The 23,584-nt window shown below is 39.8% G+C and overlaps 3 protein-coding genes across 3 annotated transcripts; 1 reads left to right on the forward strand and 2 right to left on the reverse strand.

The window, feature by feature from the left end:
• The first annotated feature begins 158 nt into the window (after positions 1–158).
• On the forward strand, positions 159–1,211 carry LOC100749515 (peptidyl-prolyl cis-trans isomerase-like 3). The gene is made up of 4 exons (XM_003487431.4): positions 159–325; positions 424–498; positions 591–871; positions 966–1,211. The coding sequence occupies exons 1-4, from the start codon at positions 323–325 to the stop codon at positions 1,090–1,092; spliced, it is 486 nt and encodes a 161-aa protein (XP_003487479.1). The 5' UTR covers positions 159–322; the 3' UTR covers positions 1,093–1,211.
• LOC100748086 (sarcosine dehydrogenase, mitochondrial) lies at positions 1,127–6,138 on the reverse strand. Its single transcript, XM_012382669.3, has 15 exons — positions 5,073–6,138; positions 4,909–5,008; positions 4,577–4,833; positions 4,208–4,420; positions 3,779–4,108; positions 3,500–3,662; positions 3,252–3,399; positions 3,020–3,158; positions 2,707–2,904; positions 2,349–2,616; positions 2,129–2,258; positions 1,807–2,063; positions 1,583–1,745; positions 1,377–1,484; positions 1,127–1,313 (listed from the first exon to the last, which is right to left on the reverse strand). The coding sequence occupies exons 1-15, from the start codon at positions 5,103–5,105 to the stop codon at positions 1,208–1,210; spliced, it is 2,613 nt and encodes an 870-aa protein (XP_012238092.1). The 5' UTR covers positions 5,106–6,138; the 3' UTR covers positions 1,127–1,207.
• Positions 6,139–6,507: 369 nt separating this feature from the next.
• On the reverse strand, positions 6,508–23,433 carry LOC100748207 (E3 ubiquitin-protein ligase HERC2). The gene is made up of 12 exons (XM_033319454.1): positions 23,241–23,433; positions 22,954–23,154; positions 22,668–22,878; positions 22,187–22,444; positions 9,905–22,098; positions 9,501–9,824; positions 9,075–9,384; positions 8,192–8,913; positions 7,617–8,055; positions 7,297–7,520; positions 7,066–7,220; positions 6,508–6,991 (listed from the first exon to the last, which is right to left on the reverse strand). Exons 1-12 carry the CDS (start codon positions 23,431–23,433, stop codon positions 6,758–6,760), a joined length of 15,465 nt encoding a protein of 5,154 aa, XP_033175345.1. The 3' UTR covers positions 6,508–6,757.
• Between the last annotated feature and the right edge of the window lie 151 nt (positions 23,434–23,584).

Consider the following 23,584-nt stretch of genomic DNA (forward strand, 5'->3'; position numbering starts at 1 on the left):
TATTTTTCATCAAATATATTCCATATAATTGACAAATAATTCAAATATAATGCTTTTATTTCATAGATATTTATTTTTTCATTTTTTTATATTCTCCTACATTTTATTTTAAATTGATATGTTAATAAAGATTCGATTTCGTTTCGAAATAAATTCATACACTTGATTTCGTTGGTAATTCTATAAAATTCAACATGGCTGTCGATATGTATACGTATCGATGTACGTTCACTTTTTTTTATTGACACATAGTATAGTGAATGCATACCATAACAAATGTTATGTTTTCTCTTTTGCAAGTTAATGGATCACTTTATTGAAGATGGTGCGAGTGTTATTTTTATTTTTCTCATTAATGTTACAAATTGCATATTCTTTAATATACATAAATGGTAACAATTTATCAGCAATTTTTATTTACAGAGCGTAACTTTACATACTGACGTTGGAGATATAAAAATAGAATTATTTTGCGAATTGTGCCCAAAATCGTGCGAGGTAGAACTTTTTACACTTGTTTTACATCCTAGATTCATAATAATTATTTATATTATACGTGACTGTGTTAAGGTTACATATTTATTTTACAGAACTTTCTCGCTTTGTGTGCTAGCGATTACTATGACAATTGTTTATTTCATAGAAATATAAAAGGTTTTATCGTGCAAACTGGAGATCCTACGCATATTGGTAAAGGTGGAACATCGATATGGAATCGTAAATTTGAAGATGAATTTAAAGAAGAATTGAAACATAATGCAAGAGGATTGGTTTCTATGGCTAACAATGGTCCAAATACGAATGGAAGTCAATTTTTTATAACATATGGACCTCAACCACATTTGGACTTGAAATATACTTTATTTGGAAAGTAAACTTCTTTTCTAATTTATTTTAGTGTTTAAATCATAAATAATAAATTAATATTTGATATATTTAATGAATATATTTGTTATTACTTTTAGGGTAATAGATGGTTTAGAAACTCTTGAACAACTGGAAAAATTACCAGTAAATCCTAAAAATTACAGACCGCTTACAGAAACTCGAATAAACAGTGTAACTATACATGCTAATCCTTTAGCAGGATAAATATAGATATATTAGAAAAACACAAATATTTAAATTTTTAAAGATCTCTTGAACTTGAAAATTGTTTTTGCTTATATTAAAATAATAATTTATTAATAAGATCAAATATATTTCCTTAGCAAAGATCTACTGTGTATCGTTTCCCCATAGCTTCAATTTCGTAATTAGCACTTTCTAGAAATTCCTTTGTTACATTTTCTCCGTTTGGATGTTTAATGTACCTAATATTAATCAATATTAGCTCTATAAATTTTTATTATTACATTCAATATTATCTTACTTACCCATGCCCAATTACATTTCCATTGCTGTATCCCTGTTCTACTCTACGTAAATAACCAACAAGGCATTTATTTCTGTAAATAAGTTCCATTCCCCATAATGGAATGGTGCTGTCATAATATATGCTATTAGTATTATTTTATCAAAATTGAATATGAAAATTATATTTTATAATAATTTTTTTATAATAATGTTTTATAATACATGCCTGTTTAAATAAATATGCACCAATTTCTTTTTGATACCAATTTTTCGCAATCGATCGACAGCTGTTTTTCCCAAGTACTCTCCAGTATTGCGACAAATAGATTCAAGGCCAGCTTCAATGGGATTATCATCTGCTCTAAGATCTAAACCCCAAAGAAGATAGCCTGAAAAATTTAATCATATTAATAATATACATTAATAAACTAATTAAAATTAGTCACATACCTTTTTCACAACTGAGACTATGCAGTGCTCGATAACCAGCATGTTTTATATTATATGATTTACCACAATTTATTAATGTTTTATAAACTATTCGGCAAAATGATTTTGGAATATGTAATTCGAAACCAAGTTCACCAACGAAACTAAGTCTAATTAAACGTATCGTTTCGTTTTTAATCTTTACCAGTTTTGTAGTTGAATATTTAAAAGATTCATCTGAGATTTCATCTTCAATCAATGTCTCAATTACTTTTCGACTATAAGTAGATGCATTAATTTATAGACTAGAGTTTGAATGATAAAAATGCACATAATACCGTACCTATTAGGTCCTTGCACGGATAAAATACCAATTTGCTCAGAAACATCATGTAAAGATACATCAAAGCCCTTTTCCATTATTACCTTTTTCATGTGAGCCCATGTATGATAAATTGAAATACCATTTGAGACTAACAACGAAAGTAAGACATTGCTATTTCATAATTTGCGATAGTAACATTAATTTATTTTAATACCATTTTACTTAAAAATTAATTTACCAATATAAAAGGCTTTTTCTTTAAATATCGGATTTACAATTCCACTTGAGCCAGGTTCCAACACTGTAACTGTACAATCTGTTTCAACTCCTCCAGCATGATTCAGCATACAAGTGTAAATTGTTTTATTAAAGTTGCAATTCATGTTTGCCGTGAACAAATAATCTGCCGTATTTTGAGCATCAGGTCCACAAATATAAAATTTTCCAAGGTGAGATGTGTCAAACAAAACAACATTTTGACGACAAGCAAGAACTTCTTTCCGAATCTAACGAAGAATCATTTGTTACTGATAACTTCCTTTTCTCCTTACCTTTATTTTTCTTTTTCTAAATATGTTTTAATTTCAATAGCTTACTATCTCGTTATATGATGAGAAATTAAAGCTATATTCTTTTTCTAATATTGTACGATAATAATCATTCTGATTCTTTGCTGTGCCATAATGTCCACCATAATCATATGACAGAATTTCTACTTTGTTAGTTGGAGAGAACCATGCAGGACGTTCCCAACCTTGACATTCCTCCATAATAGCACCGTCTTCGACAAGTAACTGCAGTACATTAAATAAGTAAGAATGCTTTACTTTTTCATGATGCATTCAGTAGAACATTTATTTATTGATGTCATTAAATAAAAAACACTATGTATAACTATTTTTATCTTACACTGTGAAAAGGATCCACTTTAAGATTTCTTCCACTTAATGGTTCATCATGTGGAAATATAATGTTGTAATTTTTTGCATAGGCTTCATGAGATCTCTCATGTATCCAGACCATGTTGTTTCTTTGTTCTGGTAAAAATCTATGAATCAAATAAAGATATAAATATAAAATTAGAAGTATTAAAATGATCAGATAAGATTGAAACAAAAAAAAAAGAAATGATAAATTCCACCTTCTGATATCATAGTTAAACATGTATTTATCTGGCCGACCATTAATTATCCAATGTGCAATTTGTTCTCCGCATCCACCTCCCAACATCATTCCAGCACTATTATAACCACAAGAGTAGAAGAATCCAGAACAATTTGGATCTTCACCTTTTGAATTCAATGAAAATTAGAATTGGAGAATTGAAAATTAGAATAAGAAATAAAAGGTGTAATATATATATATATATATAAAGGTATTTTTTCATACCCATAATTGGTCTATGATCAGGAGTAAAACTTTCTGGTCCGCATATTGTAGTTCTTATTCCAACTGTTGATAATTTAGGAATCAATTGAATCATTGATTCTAGATGTGCATTGAAGACATTCCAATCTAATTCATAGAGGCAGAATGAAAAATGTTCTGGAGCCTTTTATGTAAACAAAGAATATGATTAATATTGGTAAAATTGTTTCTTTTTTTGGATACATTCAAGATACTTGTTGATTATGTGTTAAAAGTGACAATGAATTACTGTAGACTCACAGATGGTAATACAATAGGATTCTGTTCATAACCACCTATAGCTATTGAGCTACCCTGAATTCGATAATACAGACTCGCATCAGGATCTTTTATATTTGGAAGATTCTGCAATCCTTTTATGGGTTCTGTAACAATGTAAGCATGCTTAATTGGTGTTAGAGGAATATTCATATTAATCATGTTTGCTACACTCTTTGACCAAACTCCAGCAGCATTGAGAACAACATCTGTTTTTATGATTCCATATGGAGTCTCTACAGCATAAACTTTTTTATTATTCTTAATAGTTTCCTTTGTGAGTATCTTCGTAACAGGACAATCTTCAATAATCTAAACAATTTTAATAACTTTATTAGTATACTTTTCTTTTTCTGATTATTGTTCTTATTTGTAAAAGAAAAAAAAGGAGACTTATTAAATAATTATTACCTGACAACCATTAGTTTTTGCTGACTTTGTCAAAGCATTAATTAACATGGTCGGGTCAATAACTCCATCCTCTGAAGAGTAAAATGCTCCCTGAATAATGTCCTCATTTAACAAGGGAAATAACTCTTTTGCTTCTTGAGAAGAAATTAAATGTGCTTGAATACCAAAAGCCTTTGAACCAGTAACTAGCCTTCTATATTCATTTAATCGTTCCTGTAATAAGTAAATAATGTTAAGTATTAAATGCTAATAACAACAAAAATATATTAATGATAACGACAATTATAACAATAACAGTAATAGTAACATTAAATGGATGATTATCTAGAATAAGAAGAAGAGAAGGAAACCAATATAATGAATATTTACATTGGAACGTGCAATGTAAAGTCCACCATTGTTTATCCACCCTGGATTTATTCCAGTTTCTTTTTCTAGGGAGTTAAAAATACATTTTGTTGTATTTAATAATTCCATTTCAACATCACTTGGACCTCGTATACTCCATGTAAGACCTGCAGTGTGCCACGTAGTACCAGACATTAATTTTGATTTGTCTAATAGCACAGCATTAATGCCACATTTCCCTAAATGATAAAGTGCATTACAACCTGCACTACCCCCACCTGAAAGTAATACATTAACGTATAAGTTATTTTGAACATTAGGATGTAAAATACTTAGAGAATTTTGTTACTTACCTACTATTACAACATCTGCATAATCTGGCAACTGTATTGTGGATGATAAATTCAGTGTTCTTGTTACTGATTTCGTGTAATTAATACACACTCTATGAAACTGAAAATAATTTATTAGAATCTTAGTAATTTCTATATGAACTAAAACAAACAGCTACAAATACCTTGTGCTTTATTAAATGGAACATGTTTTTCATATGAAGAGAAACAGTATGAATTTACATTATCCCAATGATACACTCCATACAATCAAACTGTTCTATTTGTATTTTATCTTTTTAATGACCACATTTATCAATTCACATTAACAAATATACTCATTAATCTTCTACAATATTCAGTGATGATTCTCTTGTATTGATGTGCAATTATATGGAAAGAATTTAAAAAGTAATATATTTTTTTTAAATTGATATGAAAATATAAAATACCTCGATTAATTAGCTTGTTTGTCTATGATATAAGAATTATCATTATATGGAAAGAATGAAACTTTTGTTATATCTTTCATTATTAATAATTACGCAAATAAATCGTTTTTATCGTTTCTATTATAAATACTCTTTAACAAAGGCAATGAGAATTATTTATGATAATATTTTTGTTTTGCAAAATACAAAAATAATCTTTAATAGAATCAAATTTAATGAAATTTCATATGTATCTAATAATATGATATTATTAAGTAGCATTCTTTCCATGATATTTCTTACTTGTTTAATAAGTAAAATTAAATATTATTCAAAAATATCGTTCAACATAAACCAACCATACGTGTTCCGTAATAACAATTAGTTCGTAACTCTTACTCTCGTCTTTTCATAACAACAATTATAAAAGGCAAATGAAGATATACAACAATGTAATTCGGATGTCAGTATGCTCATGCGTACATAGATATATATAAAGTACATACATAAATACATACAGTCTTTCAATCATACAGATATTAAATATAAATACAAAATAAATAAATAAGTGAAAAGATTGCGTGTACGCAGGCATACAAATAATATATGTATGTATATATGAAAAATTATATATTAAATATTATAGTTTGTAATAATAAATATGTCAAATTTAATAATACTCTAGAGTATCTTCGATGCCAAGTAATACAGCTTTTATAATACATTTTTAATAATTCACGCGTGTGTATTTACGAGAGAGAGAGAGAGAGAGAGAGAGAGAGAGAGAGAGAGAGAGAGAGAGAGAGAGAGAGAGAGAGAGAGAGAGAGAGAGAGAGAGAGAGAGAGAGAGAGAGAGAGAGAGAGAGAGAGAGAGAGAGAGAGAGAGAGAGAGAGAGAGAGAGAGAGAGAGAGAGAGAGAGAGAGAGAGAGAGAGAGAGAGAGAGAGAGAGAGAGAGAGAGAGAGAGAGAGAGAGAGAGAGAGAGAGAGAGAGAGAGAGAGAGAGAGAGAGAGAGAGAGAGAGAGAGAGAGAGAGAGAGAGAGAGAGAGAGAGAGAGAGAGAGAGAGAGAGAGAGAGAGAGAGAGAGAGAGAGAGAGAGAGAGAGAGAGAGAGAGAGAGAGAGAGAGAGAGAGAGAGAGAGAGAGAGAGAGAGAGAGAGAGAGAGAGAGAGAGAGAGAGAGAGAGAGAGAGAGAGAGAGAGAGAGAGAGAAAGAGAGAGAGTGTGGTACAGTTGTTACGCTTAATAAATCTAAATTACACAAATTTACAAGCAAAAATATTTCTTACACTTAATCGAAACAAAAATGAGGAAAGCGATGTTTGTTGTTTTCCTTTGGCTTACAGAAATTATTATTCTACCAATTGGTAACCAATTTTGTTCATTAATTGAAGAGATTAGAAAGTTAATTGTAAGGAAAAAAAATTGCAGAATCAATTTTATTAAAGCGATATGTACTCTTCGCTAGCAAGACTGTCCGTTTCTTCGGTGTCTGAATTGGTCGCAGCTTGTACTCTAGCATATTCATCGGTGTCGATGCTTTTGCAAAAATGTATTGCATATTTTAATTTTTGTCGCAATACTGGTTTACACGAATACCTTGGCATTTTCAAGAGGAAAAAACATGTGTAACTTTCAGGAAGAAAATGATCCGGTGGATTGTATTTATCCATTACCTAAAATGGATTAGAAAAAGTAAGAATAACAAATAAACAATTGTAAAAAGGTATTAAAAATTACTTGACATTACTTGTAAAACAAAATCTCTTCCACGAAAATCGGCAATTGTTCGTGGCAAACGAGTTCTACCCCAAACGAATCGTAGAAACAAAGATCTTTCTTGATTGGAGAACTCTTCCATTACTTCCCAGAACCATTGTATTAAAGGAGCGGTGGCTTCAATGCCTAAAACAGCAGAAGTAAAGATTGTAAGACTTAGAAAATTCAACCGTATCGGTAAATGTATCGTTGATATCTATACCTTTATAAGTTGCAACAGATTTCAATAAAGTAAGTGGTATATCTGGACTGCCACAAACCATTGTTTCTAGTTCAGGTCCGCTGAACAACGCGAGAAAGGGTACAGGTATAACTTTTGACATTCCTTCGCGAACAGCAGCCACCTGAGCATCAAACTCGTGTAATCTATAATTTAATGCCAACTGGACATACTCGTGTTTATTTTCTGGAGTAATTTTTCGATATCTGAAAAGAAGAATCGATGCCGATGATACATTCATTAAAAAACGAAAGCTATATAAATAAATGCTAAAGTAAATGAATCATCAATGAAGTAAATACCTGCTGGACAAAGGTATGTCATGTCCTACAGCAGACGGTGTGGAAAATGGCATTTCAAGAGTTTGAAATACCTTTTCGTCAGGCTCCATATCTCGGATGCATAATAATCCGGGAACATAGTCCCTATCAACTTCGGTCAAATCCGCAGGTGTTAAGGATATACCTGCGAGCTGTTTCCATACAGGTTCCGCCAAGTTCAAACTTAATGGGCTACCAGTTCTTATTGCTATGCCCATTAAAATTCCAAGAAATCGAAACATGTTCATATGTAATGGCGAATCGACTATTGGATTCAGAAGAAAACAATCTCTGTTAGTGCCGTTATCGTCTCGACCATTTGGCGTTGGTATAAGCAAAGGTAAAGAACCATTTTGTAATTCGTCACATATTTCCGCTATACTCTCGCTATAACCACCACCGCAATCGTCTACGCTTTCTCCTGTTGAGAATGTGAGACGATCTTATTAAGGTATGTATTAATCTGTATTTCTTGTTAGTTCTCAAGCTTCTTTTTTCTGTTCTATATTTTTCTTTTTCATTGTTCGTATCGAATAGTAAAATTATATTTAACCCACCGATAAACTTTACTTTCCAGACCCTATGAGGAAAGAAGAGCACATCTTGCGTTAACAAAGACATCTTAGAGACCATTTGTCCGAAAACGGATTTAATGCCATCTGGTCCCGCCAATCCAGCTTTACTTCTGGCTCGCTTTACTTGTATTCGATTTAATTCTATTACTGGCCCGTGTTGTCGATCTCTAACCATTGTTGCTTGAACCACTTTACGAAAAGTTGCTTCTTTAATGCTGTATACTAACATAGGAGCCAATTTACTCAAGCTGACGGGACCGGTGATTGGGAACATTGGCAAACATGGGCACAGTAATTCGGCAAAATGATGAAGAAGTACTAATCGATTGTGTAACACAGGGAAAGGTAAATCCTTTACCAAATCATATTCCATTGGTGTAGTAGCAGGCATTCTGCTTTGAGTAGCTTTCATTGTACTCCATGCTAAAGTATGAGCACTACCACAAGCAACCCGAGTTATCTTTTTACCCTGTAATGCATGGACTAGTCTTGGTCTCTGAAGTGCGCTTGTTGTTCCATCGCCTAACTGGCCTTCATCATTATCTCCCCAAGTGAAAACTTCTCCCTTATCAGTACATGCTACGCAATGTAATGAACCTGTTGCTATCGAGATGATCTTTTTCCCTTGAAGGGCTGCTACTTTACGCGGTCTTCGAACATGATCATCTGTTCCATGACCCAAACGATGATAGTCTCCTTTACCCCTATTTATGTATAAAATTTAATCTACAGTTTAACTGCTTAAGAATAATGCGAAGGATTTGAAAGGGGAGGGGAAGAGAGAGACAAGGAAAGAGAGACAGTGGGAATGTATCAACGAACCAATCAAAATCGTCGCCGAAAGATCTATGATTCGGATCCTTACCATGTATATATTGCTCCCGATCTTGTCAAAGCTACCGAGAACTGACTGCCGCATTCAACTTTAATAACGCCAAGTCCTGCGAGAGATTCGATCTTCATTGGAATTTTACAGCCATCGCTACCTCCTCTACCTAATTTTCCATAGTCTCCATCGCCCCAACTCCAAACGTTATCATCATCGGTAACACAAAGAGTCTGCGCGTCACCGCTTCCGCATGCTACGTCGATTACTTTATAATCTTGCAGAGCTTCGACTAGTTTGGGTGTTAATTGATCTTCGCTATCTCCATGACCTAGTCGTCCGTATCGACCTGTAATCGATAAATCTTATATTTGCTTGGATTATACATACGTTTTGATTTGCTTCTATTTATCTTTTCATTTGTTCTTGTTCTAATATCCTTTTTTCTCTGACTCACTGCTGTACCTTTTCCCCAAGTATAAAGCCAACCGGCACTCGTGATTGCTGCGCTATGATGGCCACCGCAAGCTATATCAACAATCTCGGTCCCCAATAACTCTTCGATTAATTTCGGTCGGTCGTACATCAACCTGTTTCCATGACCTAATTTTCCGTCGTCTCCTTCTCCCCAAGAATAAACGTGTCCCTCAGAACTTAGAGCAAGGCAGTGTTTACCTCCTGAATTGACGGCCACCTTCTTAACGAAAACATGCTGGATGGATTCTAAAAGAGTCGGTACCATAACAGAATCCGTTCCTCCGATACCTAGACGCCCGGCGGCACCGTAACCTATCCGTAAAGACAAATAATAAGATTCAGTAGAACGGAAGTTGGATCAGAGGAGGAGAAAGAGAAAAAAGAAGCTTTACCGGTTGCATAGACCTTCCCGTCAGCAGTGACCGCTAATAAAGTTTGTTCTCCACCAGTGAGCTGAACGGGTCGAAGCGCAGACAAGCTCTCACAGAGGACAGGTAGTTTCACTTTTGCTCCCTCAAGTCCACCCAATTGGCCGCGATGATTATGTCCCCAACCATAAATTGCTCCGGAACCATCCCACGATAATGTCCAATCTTCCGGCCTGCGGTTCAGCCACTGTAACAGTTGCTCGTCGTGTTCCTGCTTGAATAACTCGTGACTCTCATGATCCTTGGTATTTCCCTCTCCGTCCGTGATCATCTCGTTAATTCTTTTGGTAACTTCGAGACAAAACGCTTTTGGAAGGCGTGTCCGATTTACGAGAGACTTGGCGACCCGTGCCGATAGACAGTACCTTCGGAACCAAGACCATTTGTGAATTTCCGAGCAGCATTGCATCGTGTCTAATTCGAGGTCACAGGCAAGCGCGACAAGAACCTTGAAAAAGTCGCTGTGCATCAACTGCTTCCCACCGCGAACCAAAGGATCTTCATAGGTGTATTGTTTGAGTAATGCTTGAGGTAAAGAGCCGAGGAGCGAAGAAAGCGCGACTTCTGGACGTATGCCCGGTCCACTAGTGTAAACGACTTGCAACTTTTTTAACGCCCACATTCGTTGCTGAGCGGATAATACGCTCAGTTGACTACACTGAGCCAGGGTGGCAGCTAATCGAGTGGCGATATTCCTATCCAAGGTGACCAGGGTGTTGTCCAAAAGAGATTCAGCAAGCGCGATAGCTGGCTGTGACAGAACAGCTCTGTCTGAGACTAGCTCATGCGGTGCGAGGCTCGCGAGTATAGGATAGACGGTGAATCGCCATCCCCAACCGTTCACCGATCCGTCCGAGGAGAATCTCCATCTGAGCTCGTCGCCCGAGATTCGAATCTCGGAGGCCCACTCGCTCCATTCTCTGCCAGATTTCACAGCTAGTATTCGATTGCTGGAATCCATGATGGTCAACGGATCATGACGTCTTTCGGTAGAGCAACGTCGGTCGAATTCAACTCTGAGAGCTTCCGCGCCGGGTACCTTCACATGCCCGGTCAACGTGGTACCATCTATGTACGGATGTGGACTTTCTTGTACGACCGGTTGAGGTACGTTGCTTCTATTACCCGAATTTACCACCGTGTCTTCCAGTTCAGTGATACAAAGCTCCAGCACCATACTACGAATCGAATGGTTCGTTTTTGCTAGTGCGATTAGTACCGAGGATATCGTCTCTTTCGCCCCTCTGCATATTCTATTGGCAACCGCCAATTTTAGAAGATCGACCAGCATTCTGGCGTCCTCCTCTGTCAACGTGCATGTAAAATCATCCAAGTTAGGATCCGCGGCGGGTCCTTCACCAACTATTTGAGCATTAGAGGTAAGAGTAGCTGCGATCACGCTCATCGCACTGCTTGACATCTTTGAGGCACGTGAAGACAAACTGGCCGAACTGGACATCGAGGGAAACACCGCCGCTAACGGATAATCTTCGGACTCGGGACTCGTTCGCGGACTGTTATTTACCAGATTAACCAATTCTGCCGCGTTCGCTGGTGCTTCTCCACCACCTTGCGCGCTGTCTCCCACATTCTGATAGACGTGACTATGACTACTTCCTGAGGCGACGTTGGTCGACCCAACGGTAACAGTTCCGTCCGGTGCCGTCACTTCGCTCGCCAAGCAACCTACCGTACCACCGTTTCCAATATTAATACCATAAACATTGCCACCGGTATTGCCAGTGTTGGATTTTAACGTCGAATGACTTTGCAATGCTGTCACTACGATGATTCGAGCTTGTATTATACGAAGAGCGTTTATCACGTGTTGCAATGCTTGTTGTTTCGCTACGTTACTTTCTAGCGAGAGAATGATGCTCGAGAGAGAAGGTCTGTTGCCGCAGGATTGGCCGGAATTGTGAACGATCGTGTCACCGGTGCTGGTAATTTCGTCGCTATTCGCGGAGGGAATGGTAGACGATATTGTGGAGCAAGAGGGTACTGGGCAGCCGTTCGAATCCGTTGCATCTGTACCGTGGTTCACAATGCTTTTGAATGTTAGCGATATTTGACCAAGTGGATCTTTCTCGGTTGGGAACATGACAGGTTCGTGATTGTTGGTTGCCGGTTGATCGGTCAAGACCCAGGCAATACTGTGACTGGAGCCGCAAGATACCCGATTAACTCTCGCATCGTCCAATTCATGCACCAGTGATGGCTTCTTATTAACGATCGTCGAACCATTTCCCTGTTGACCATGGTCATTGTCACCCCAAGCGTATACTTGCCCAGTGTCCGTAACCGCTAAGCAATGAAGAGCACCAACAGCCACATGTACTACCTTCTTTCCACGAAGTCCTTCGACCAGCGTTGGTTTTCGAACGTGATGATCGTTACCGTGACCAAGTCGAAAGTAATCGCCTTTGCCCCACGTCCATACCTCTCCGTATTTCGTCAATGCCAGGGAAAATTGAGCCCCGCATTCGATCTGCACTACTCCCAAACCATTCAACCGGTCGATCAACAAGGGCGTGTAACAACCGTCGCTGCCTCCCCGACCCAGTTTACCGAAATCTCCGTCACCCCATGAGTATACCGATCCGTCAGCTGTCAATGCCATTGTCTGCGCATCCCTGCTACCGCACGCGACCTGTATCACGCGCTGACCGACTAGAGATTGTACCAGTTTCGGCTTCATTTGCGTGGCTGTGTCGCCGTGGCCCAATCTTCCGTACTCCCCTAGTCCCCAGGTGTATAGTTCTCCGCTGCTTGTTATCGCAGCCGAGTGTCCAGACCCACACGCGATATCACGTATCCTTTTTGACTTTAAAGATTCGATCAGCCTTGGCTTATCCAGGGAAACAGAATTCCCGTGACCGAGCTTGCCATCCTCCCCCTCGCCCCATGAGAAGATTTTGCCGTCCTGGGTGAGGGCCAACGCGTGCTTTCCACCCGAGTGTACAGCTACCTTTTTGATCATATACTGGCTCAAGAACGGAATGAGCTTCGGTTCGCACACGTTGCTGTCATCCCCAAGGCCGAGTCGACCATTCGTTCCTTCTCCGCAGGCGTACAGTTTCCCTTCCTGGCTAACCACGAACAAAGTTTTACTGCCACCAGCGATGTGAATAGGTTTTAATTTCGAGAGAACTTCGCTGTAAACCGGTAACTTAATCTTCGATCCTTTCAGTCCGCCGAGTTGATCTTTGTCATTCAATCCCCAGACGTAGACAGCCGAATGTTGGGGCGGTGGCTCGGATCCATGCTGCAAGTTCATCTGCTCTTGAACGATCTCCCAATCCGAGGCCAAAAATGAAACGGACGTTGCCAAATGATTCTCAAACATTTTTCTCTTGCCGATTATTTGAAGGCCGCGTATCTTGCAATCTATCCCACCGTTTCGGCATTGCTTGATCGCTATTTCGATGCAAGAATAATATTCTTTGGTATCCTGGAGTAAGAGAACGCTCGTGTCAGTACGCCGTACGCTGATCGTTGCCAATTCTACCAAACTATTGAACGACTCGCCAACGTTTACCGCGATCAGCGATGGCATATAACTGCTGTCTTGCGGATTCACCATTATTTTTAGCGAATGCACCAGTATGCCCGGCAACATTTCCATACGAATCCAATGCTTTCCCTGAGAACCGCAACTCTGCCAGTAAAGACCAGATCCATCGACTAGACGTGTCGCCCAACTTTCTCGCGAGGAAACGCTCAATGTTCGTATACATTTGGACCAGTCGTCGATCAAGGACGATTCCGTGTAGTCTTGCCTGTGATACCTTCCCGGCTTGCCGGCATATACCGCCGCCGAACCTGGCTCCACGATTCGATTGAACCCGTGTCGGTGGCATCGTTTCGTATAAAAACAGTTTTCGCAGAGATTATAACTCTCACAATACTTACATTTAAATCGCGGGCCGGATATCGGTAACAGGTGGCAAGAATTGCACGAGACCGAATGGTGACAGGAGGGGACTCGCTCCATTTCTATCGCGCAACCGGTCCAACCGCTTTGTTGCGGAAAATCGACCGACACATCTTTCCCGTTGTTTATTATGCTTGTAACCACTCCGACGCTTTGATGGTTCACCGTACCCCATTTATACTTAGGTACGGTCACTGAAGCCTTCACTCTTACTTTATCACCAATCTTCAGCGTGGCTGGGCCTGGTATCGCTGGCGGATGACCAAGAAGTTCTATGTGGATGAATCTTACCCAATAAGTACCGCCTTTGCGCTGCCACGCAACTTGAACATTCAAATCGTGTAAACCTTCCGGGTCGATTTTTATCACCTGACCAACGTCGCCGTATTCCACTTCCTCGTAGCTTTTACAGCACCGTACTAACATACCCGGTATTAGATTATCCCTTACGTAGATCGCGTATTCGTCAACTGACAAGAAATCGGAACGTTTCATATAATTCGGCGGTATCATCGAAGAAGAAACAGCGTCGTGCGTCGACGGGGATTCGTCGATATTTTCGCTCGTCGAATCCTCCGGATCGGATAACCCATATACACTGGATAACGTTTCGCTATCACTCAACGCTGCGTCAGGATTTTCAAGGAGCCAGGCCACCACGCTTTCTGCCGTGATGAGCCCAACTGCCGTGCTCAAACTTTTGATCGCAAATTCCACGCTCCTCTTTGGAAAACCCATTTCCGTCAATTGCGCAACAAGAGGACTCATCGGCGGAGGACTTTTCCTTCCGCTACTTCTGCAATGTTTCCTTTGACTAGACGTCAACGATACCAAGGAACAATCGGATGCGGGAGAATCTGGTTCCGAAAATGGACCTGCTGTCATTGCCATAGCCGTTCCTGACGCTGATGCGGACGCAGATGCTAAACCGCATGTTGATGCTGTTCCTATTCCCATTCCAGGCCCAGCGATCGTCGCCGCTGTCGATGTCATCGTAGTCGTCGTTCCTTGAATCGGCGAATGTCTCAGTTCGGAAGCTAAATATTGAGAAACCGCCAGAGCGGCCTCTTCCAATTCCTTAAGTTTAAATATCGGCTTCAATGGTTGCGGTTTCGTAGCTCGTATTAACATCTCTTGGAACAGAGTCGTCCGTCTAGTGCGACCATCTCCTCTACCATCGACGTTGCTATTCGTGACATCTATATAATTATCTTCGCCATCCATGTCGCCGTTGACGAGATTACCTTCAACGCGTTCATGGTTTCGATTACTGCTTCCAACGTTCTCAAACTTGTCATTGTTGTTGATGTTCTTGTTTTTATCGCTGTTGCTACTATTACCGTTGTTTCTGCTACTGTCGACTATATTCGCTATGATATTATCGTCCTCGCCTTCCTCCTCCTCGTCGTCGTCGTTACCATCATCATCGTTCTCCTCATTATCATTCTCTTCCACGTCGTTGGCGTCGTCGTTGTTGTCGTTGTTTCCACCGTGATCGGCATCGACCTGATCGATACGACCAACAGTAACCATGGCACATTTAATTCCATCCTTGTCCCATTGCCGGCCATCAACGTCGCAACCACTCTCCTCGTCGATGTGTCCGTTATTATGATGATGATGGAGATGATAGTGATGATGATGATGATAACGATGATGATGGTGATGATAATGGTGATGGCCGTGCTGGTGATTGTTGTTATTGTTGTTGTTATGACTGTTATTGTTGTTGTTACCATTGCTGCAGTTGCTATTGCTGCTACTGTTATTACTGTCAATCACGTATTTCAGTATCTTTCTTAATTTTGTCTGATAATCCAACAAAGCTTTTCCGGCGTTCAACGCAGCAAGTTGTTGCTGTTGATTACGTAGAATAGATGCGTTCACAGAACCAGCTATTACCGGCATACCGTTCGGTCTCTTGTCCATTCCCCGATGACCCAACAACAAATTAGCCCAAGTAGACACGAAAGAATCAGGCATAGGCATTCGATCCAAACGGAATTTTTCGCAGAGTCGCTTCATATTGAAAAACAGAATCTTCTTGCGCGCGTCACCGTTCGTTTCATCATGTATCTGTACGAGAATCTTCGAATGCTTGGTAAATTTGCATATGGTACCGACCTGTCTGTCAACTTCAACCAAACCACCGATCCTCGGTCTATCGTCGAGACCTCCGACGACGATGAGAGCCGCCATCACCGTATCCTGTATGTTTACGCTATTCTCACCTCCGTTCTCGTTCAATTGTATATGAAAGAGTGGACCATCGCTTAATAAGTCCGACGCGAGTGATAGCTTCGAAGCGAGAAAAGCGTTCACAGTCGCGTTCCACTTTGAGAGGGAATGCAAAAATCTGGTCAGCGAAACAAGCTCCTCGACCACGGTGGAACTATGAGAAGCGGTCAAGGAGACGCGACATTTATTTGAATAAAGTTCTGAGGAAACACCCAGATTGCAGCTAAGGGCGATATGTCCTAATATACGGAAGACTTTTTCAAGGAAGGGCATCTGGATAGGATTGTCGGCTGACCAAGATGGTAAAACAACGGTGAGTAGACGCACCGCCATTATCTGTTTTTCCAAATCAGGATTCCTTTGTTCGGCAATTATGTTCAAAAGGAAATTGATCCAGGCCCTGGTGCTCAGAGATTTACAGAGTTCCGTAGACTTGGCGATTGCTCTCAACGAACCAAGAGTTGCCCAAGTTTCGTGGTGTTCTCGCGCGAGCTGAGAGTGCGCGTTAAACTCGGACTTGTACGCAGCAGATACGATACCGAGTAACACAGAGGCGAGTATCTTTATGGCGGACGGGGTGACCCGGTCAGCTTCGATGCCGCAACAGAATAAAAGAACGCGGAGTACGGTAACGGAGGCGGATTTTAGACAAGTGGTCGGGTGCATGTCCAACAAATCGTTTCTTTTATCGTTTTTAGCCAGATTGTGCGGCGTATCACTCTCGCTGTCGGTTTCTGGTGGTGTTGGCGGTTCGGCTAGTTTTAAATCATATTTTCCTTCTTTCCCCATGCGATACGAATTGGTGGTGCCGTTGTCCCATTGTACGCGAATCCAGCCGTCTTCGCCGAGTTCTCCGATCACTTGACCTTCACCCGGTGGAGGACCATCTTGATCTCCCCACTTCCAATCTACACCGCGTACCACTCTTGTACCAATTTTCATCATAGCCGCCAATTCGCTACCAGTCAATTGAATGCTTTGCGGTTTGCTCCTCTCCAAACTGTCCTCGTATATAACCGTCACCGGCGCATCTTTTGGTTTCGCATCCGCGTCCGCTTCGGCGTCTGCGTCCGTCTCCGTGGATGTCGATGGTCCGATCTGCCTGAGTAATGTTAAAATACTCGAAACACAACCAGAATTTATTAATAATCCGACTTCGTTTGCATGCTGATAATTGGTTAGTATGCCTAATATAGTCAACAAAAATCTTGCCCTAGGCAACTTTCGCAGCCAAGTGTACGTTCCTTGATTCAAACTGCTCTTATCGCTGATTTTCGCTGGTTTTTGATTGCTCGGCAATTCTGCCTGAACAACGTACGCTCGCAAAGCTTGCACCGCCCAAGAAGTTACTTCTGCCTCGGCCAGAATAATCTTCGATTTCTGATAGGGTGTTACCGACTGAATGTTTTCGAGGCAATGCGTTATTCCATCAGCTAAAGACTTATTCTCGTGGGATAGGCCGAGCCAACCGTTTAACAACGAATACTTTACCGATGTTATCAAATAATCCTTCTTCAGCAATTGTTGCATCATTAGGATTCCTTGCTCGCGTAATTTTGCCCGCTGCATCTGACAATACATGGCTCGACGTAGAGTTTCTACGTCTCCACCGTCCTCGGTGATCACAAAATTTATAATATTTACCATCAATTCGTTTGAATCGATATTCAAAGTTCTCTGTCTCATTCTTTCTGTAATCTTAGTTTTCTTGTTACCTGATAAATTTTCTAATCTCGGCGATGCAAGCGACTGTTTGCCGCTCGTTTCTTTCTGAGTCGAACTCGGAATCGAGATCGAGCTTAGTGTCAATGTCTGCATCGGTGTTGACATTTGTGTTAACGTAGTCATCGTACTCGTTGGCGTTGCCGTTGGCGTTTGTGTAGACGTTGTTGTTGTCGTCGTCATTGTTGTCATTAACGTCATCATCGTTGTTGCCATCGTCGTCGTCGTCGTCGTCGTCATCGTCGACGTCGTCGTTATCATGGCCGCTGTCGTTGTTGTTATCATTGTCGATGACGTCATAGTCGTTGTTGAAGTTGTTGTTGACATCGTCATCGTTACTGGCGTCATCATCGTTGTTGCCGATACGATTGATGTATCTTCGTCGGATTTGTTTTTCGATTTTGCATTCTGAATCGAAGCGTTTAGAATGTCTTCCGGCTTGCTCGGCGTGGAATCTTTGTTCTTTCGAATGTCCCTAATCATCGTTTTGACCGTTTTCCGAAATTTCGCAACAGTGTACAATAACTTTAGATCCTGTAGCCCTTTAATCTCATAACTGGTCGCGGACCTCACCTCGTGCAAAAGAAACCTACACTTCTCTTGGGCTGGAGCACACACCTCCTTGTAACTTCTATTCTGTTGTTGTCTGATCCTGATTAAATTCCATTTGGTTTGATGAATCGCTCTAATCACTTCGGCCAATTGTTTGGTAAGTTTCGGACTACTTTCATTTCCTGTTTCTTGATGATCGATTAAGTTTATCGCCTGATAACCCAGCGCAAGATGCTTTAATATAACCGCCATTAAAAGTCGGCTAACTTCCTCCAACGGGTGATCGCCGCAAAATTCGGTATGCGCTAAAAGATTATTCGCTTTCGAATATTTGTCGACTATCGTTAGGAAGGAATGCACTTGAGCGTCGGTTTTATGAGTCTCGGCTAGGGCGTAAATGAACGTTGTAACTCGATCATCCTCTCGTCGTTCCTTTTGTAGTTCATTCTTGGTACGGATAGGAAGGGGAGGTTCCGTCGGTGAATTCGCGGCTGTCGAGGTATTACTCCTCGCTTCTCCTTTCTCCTCCTCGTAAGGATTCGGTGGTTGTAAGATTTGCAATCCACCTCGAAAAAAGTTCGCGTTTAACCAGCGACCGGCTTCCTCTTCGGCAGTTTGTAACGGTAAACTCTGCCGCATCCTATGAGAGTGTAATCCTAAAAGAAAACCTAAAGCTCTTTCCGTGTCAAGTAAACAAGAGCATACGTCTGTCACGTCAATCGTAATCTCAGTGTTTTCCGGCTCGGAATGGCAATAATGCCCAACGAAATAAGAATCCATCATGGTTCGCGGTAGTTGGCCACGAGAAGATGACATGTTTGTTTCGGTACCGGAGCTAACATCCCAGTTAGTCACGGTTCTTTGAAGACCTTCCAACGAATTTGATCTTCCGTCGAATCGAACATCTTGAACATCATATACGTTGTTGTTTACTACCACCCAAAGGCCGCCATCGCGATTGTGGTTCTCCAAGTCGGCCCAACGAATGGTCGAAGGTTCATCCGAAATAGATATTTTATTGCCATGTTGCGGGGCTATGATGCCTGGCCAAGAAAGATCGTCCGTTTCGCTTTTCTCTATCGTCGGCACCAATTTGTTAAATCGATCGAGTGCGTCCAACATCGGCGCCATTACATCCATCCAATTCATATTTAGAAGTAACAATGGATAGTCAAGTTGCAACAAAATAAGGCAAGTAATCAGTTCGGGTAGCAAAACGTTTACAATGTCGCCTCTTAGAACAGTACTAACGAATACGAACTGTTTGATGCTGGTGTTGGCTAATTCAGCCGCGAAAGACATTATTTCGATTATGTGAATGCAAATTTGGGAGAGATATTTCTTTAAAAGAGATTCCGCACCAAGCATTTCTTGATCGCGCAACTTCTTCGTTCCAACGTCATCAATACACTCGTATACTTGAGCAATTAGTAATCGTTGAAATTTTAAAAGAAGATTCAAACTTGGAGAGTTATCGTTTCTTTGCGATTCCTCGTGACTACGAACCAATTGTTGACTGAGCAGTAACCTAGACTGCGTGATACATGTGCCGTTTTTGATCAATTGTTTCACCAATTGTAACAACGATATACTCGTGTTGTTTTTTTCTGAATTCAATTCTTTTGCTTGTTTCGTATCGGTTGGTTTGCTCACGTTACTACTCGCGAGAAATTCCTTCTCGTCGGCGAGCTCGCTCGTCTCCGCCTTCACCGCGGTCTTCAACGCTAATTCCAGACCGCCGTCCGCCATTAGGCTAGAAACTAACAAGTCTGCCATGAACTGCTGGCCGTTGCTAGCATTTACTTGCTCAAAACTGCTGCAATTCGCTTTCGACAAGAAATTCGATAATGTTTTTGCGCGTTCGTTCGCTGTCGGCAGTAAGATGCTCCAACCAGTCTGTAAAACGGCTTGAGCTGCTTCTTGGATAGTAGCTAGAATGCCGGAGCTGCTTGCGAGCGTAACACATCGTTGTTTCAACGAGCTTAATAATGGAGTATTTGATAATCCGACTGATTTGCTATCGATGTTATGAGTTATCATTGTGTGTAGTTGTAATCGGATCAAATTCAAAGTTGCGACCGCTAAACATTCACGATCCTGGGTAGGTGGCCGTGTGCCTGGCAATCCTTCGCATACCTTGTTCAATAACGTATCCAACAATCGGAAAGTTTCCTCACAGATATCCACAACGAAAGCTACTCTGTTCGCGACTGACCAAGCTGATGTGCACCACGCAAAACTTTGTGTCAGTCCACAAGCTAAACCGATTATATTCTTGCCAGATAACGTTGGACAAAGAGTCGGTTCAGGCACAATAGTGCCCAATGCCGGATCTATTTGACCATAATCGTTTCTACCCCATCCATATACCAATTGATCCTCTGTTAATGCCAATACATGAAAATTTCCTACACATAATTCTTTCACTTTTTTTGGCTTCAATACCTCGATCACTTTTGGATATCTAATATGTTCCTCGTTACCATGTCCCAGCCGATAACCTTCTCCTTTTCCCCAGGTATAAACTTCACCATATGCAGTTAAAGCTGCCGAAAATTGTCCACCGCAATACACTTTTGCCACGTTTATATCCAACAACTTATCAACTATCTTTGGTGTCTTAGATCCATCGCAGCCTCCTCTACCAAGCTTTCCATAATTCCCGTCACCCCACGAGAATACTATACCAGACGCTGTGACGCATAAAGTCTGTGAATCTCCACTACCGCATGCCACATACACAACCATGTGTCCGTTTAGAGCGGTCACTAACGTAGGAATCAAGACGTTGTCTGAATTTCCATGACCCAGCCTTCCGTAATTTCCTCTTCCCCATGTGTACAATTCACCGTTCGAACTAAGAACTGCCGAATACGTACTTCCGCATGCTATGAATGTAATATTCTTGTCAACTAGTGCTTCGACCAGCTTTGGTTCATCATACCATACTCTATCTCCGTGACCTAATCGTCCACCATCACCATTCCCCCACGAATAAACGGAACTATCTTGTGTTAAGGCTAAATAGTGCGTACCGTCAGAATGAGAGGCAATCATTGTAACCGGCTTCTCTGAAAATCCGTATACTCTTTGGGGATATTGAGTTTCTGACCCGTAATACATCATGTAAACGTTTCCACTAATTGAAAGAATCATCAAAGCTCTTTCGGTACAACAAAGTTGTTTGATCCCAAGCTCTGCAATCGCATCACAATAAAATGGAGATGATCCACTGCTTAATTTTCCGCTTCCCCAACTTAGAACTTCTTGAAACGTTTGATTCTGATTCTTCTGGAATCTATCAGTGATAATTGGAGGCAGGAGAGGAGCAGCTAATCTACTCAGATTGCACATTATTATAACTGCAGCTTTTCGTAAATCTACAGACGTGGAATCATCTTCAGGAAGCCTCAAATACTTCAGTAAAACTTCGCAAGGACCCGGTGCAATGTTTGCGTCTGTTCGTCTTGACTTAGAAGCTGGTATCATATTTAATCGTCTCAATAATGGTATCAACGGTGCCGTGCTTCCAGGTGGCATTACCCGATTATCTTGATGTTTGTGTTTACCACTTAGATGAAGTAACAAACAAACAGAATCTAATAAACTTGATAATGTAGCTCTTTGTGTCACCAATTCTAATAACAAACAAAGAGCTGTGTGCTGATCGGCTATTGGAATAGGACACCATGATCTTCCACTAACTATGTCCCTAAAAATATAATTATGTGTACTAAAAACATGAAAAATAAATTGATAGTAATAATATAATAAGTAATATGATGAAAAAATATAAATACCCTGTAACAACTTGTCTTAAAAATTTCGCTGATCGTTCCACTACTTCTAACCATACTTGAGAAACATTAGTTTCGTCAAAAAGTGTAGCTTCAGGTAACGATTGCAAGGCTTCCAACGACTCGGATAAAAGCTCGCTGCAAAATTCTACATCTTCTCCAGATCGCCAAGCCCGTCTTAAATATGCGAATGAGAAATTTAACGCTGCACGAGATCCCACACGCGCTAAACCCAATGTTGGCTTTTCATTCGGCCTTACGCTAAAATCATATCAATATTTATATTTTTGATACATCACCATTATATATATATATTCTAAAGAATATATAAAGAACTATTAAAACTATCATTATATAATCAATAACCACCAATTTATAATCAAATCGTTTAAACACATATAATTCTTGTAATCTAAGGATATTTATAATATTCGAGATATATAAGACATTCAAATGATTCTAGTCTTAAAATTGATTATTGTACATTTTTTGTAACTTAGCAGTAGGTTTTAATGTTGTTGAAATATCTGTAGTTTCCTGCGGTTTATGACGAGAAAGAGCCGTAAAATATCGTCTTGCTACTACCAAACGTTGTCTTAATCGAGTAGCAGACAAGGTACTGTTTGCAACTTCATAACATAATTTTCTTTGCTCCTTGATTAGTAAATTAATACATGTTGTTAAATCGCAAATAGCTGAAAAATGGTTAAAATGTTAGGAAAATTATATAAATCTTACAGATTATATTAGATTATATTAAAATTTTTTACAAGGCTGAGATCCCCAAAGCCAAGAATCCATTATGTGTTCAGCTAATATACGTTTTTCTACAAATGCACTTGTTCTTGCTGCTTCTTCTTCATCTAATTTTTGGCAAGGTCCACAATTGCAACCATGCTGTGGACCACAAATTCCATTGCAACAAGGACATGCTAATACACCCATGTTACAATAATAATGACCACTTTCACCTAAATGTATTGAAACAGTATGTGACCAGTTAATATAAATGATTAATCTTAATTCAATAAATCTTTTTTTTTATTCTTTTTCATACCTTTTCTAGCTATTATGCCTGCAGCATTGACTATGCCATCGCTAAAGGAACCCACAATTTCTCCATCTCGTACCATTTCATTCCAAAGTTCAGCTAAACCATCCCGATAGAGGATACGTTTCAAATCTGTTTTGAGCCATTTTGCATCCAAGCGGATTTCTGGCCTCATTATAATATCGAATTGAATGCTCATATTAATTTTCTATATTTATATATATATATAATGTATATGTGTATATATACCAAATTTCCAAAAATTATTCAATTTCAATACAATAAAAAATATAATCTTGAAATTGAACTGGATTTTTTACATTATAATTCATAACTAAATGTGTAATACT

This window comes from Bombus impatiens, unplaced genomic scaffold (genome assembly GCF_000188095.3).
Source record: "Bombus impatiens unplaced genomic scaffold, BIMP_2.2 scf_0155, whole genome shotgun sequence".
NCBI classification, from domain to species: Eukaryota; Metazoa; Arthropoda; class Insecta; order Hymenoptera; family Apidae; genus Bombus; species Bombus impatiens.

Coding starts and splice junctions, on each gene's coding strand:
- LOC100749515 (XM_003487431.4), top strand. Junction 499..590: donor TGTGCCCAAAATCGTGCGAG/GTAGAACTTTTT, acceptor TTTATTTTACAG/AACTTTCTCGCTTTGTGTGC. Junction 872..965: donor AAATATACTTTATTTGGAAA/GTAAACTTCTTT, acceptor TATTACTTTTAG/GGTAATAGATGGTTTAGAAA.
- LOC100748086 (XM_012382669.3), bottom strand. CDS start 5,105: ATGAAAAACATGTTCCATTTAATAAAGCACAAG. Junction 3,400..3,499: donor TGATCATAGACCAATTATGG/GTATGAAAAAAT, acceptor TGAATTCAAAAG/GTGAAGATCCAAATTGTTCT. Junction 1,485..1,582: donor GTGCATATTTATTTAAACAG/GCATGTATTATA, acceptor ATATTATGACAG/CACCATTCCATTATGGGGAA.
- LOC100748207 (XM_033319454.1), bottom strand. CDS start 23,433: ATGAGCATTCAATTCGATATTATAATGAGGCCAGAAATCCGCTTGGAT. Junction 22,445..22,667: donor ACTGCTAAGTTACAAAAAAT/GTACAATAATCA, acceptor ATATGATTTTAG/CGTAAGGCCGAATGAAAAGC. Junction 9,385..9,500: donor GCTTTATACTTGGGGAAAAG/GTACAGCAGTGA, acceptor TATCGATTACAG/GTCGATACGGACGACTAGGT.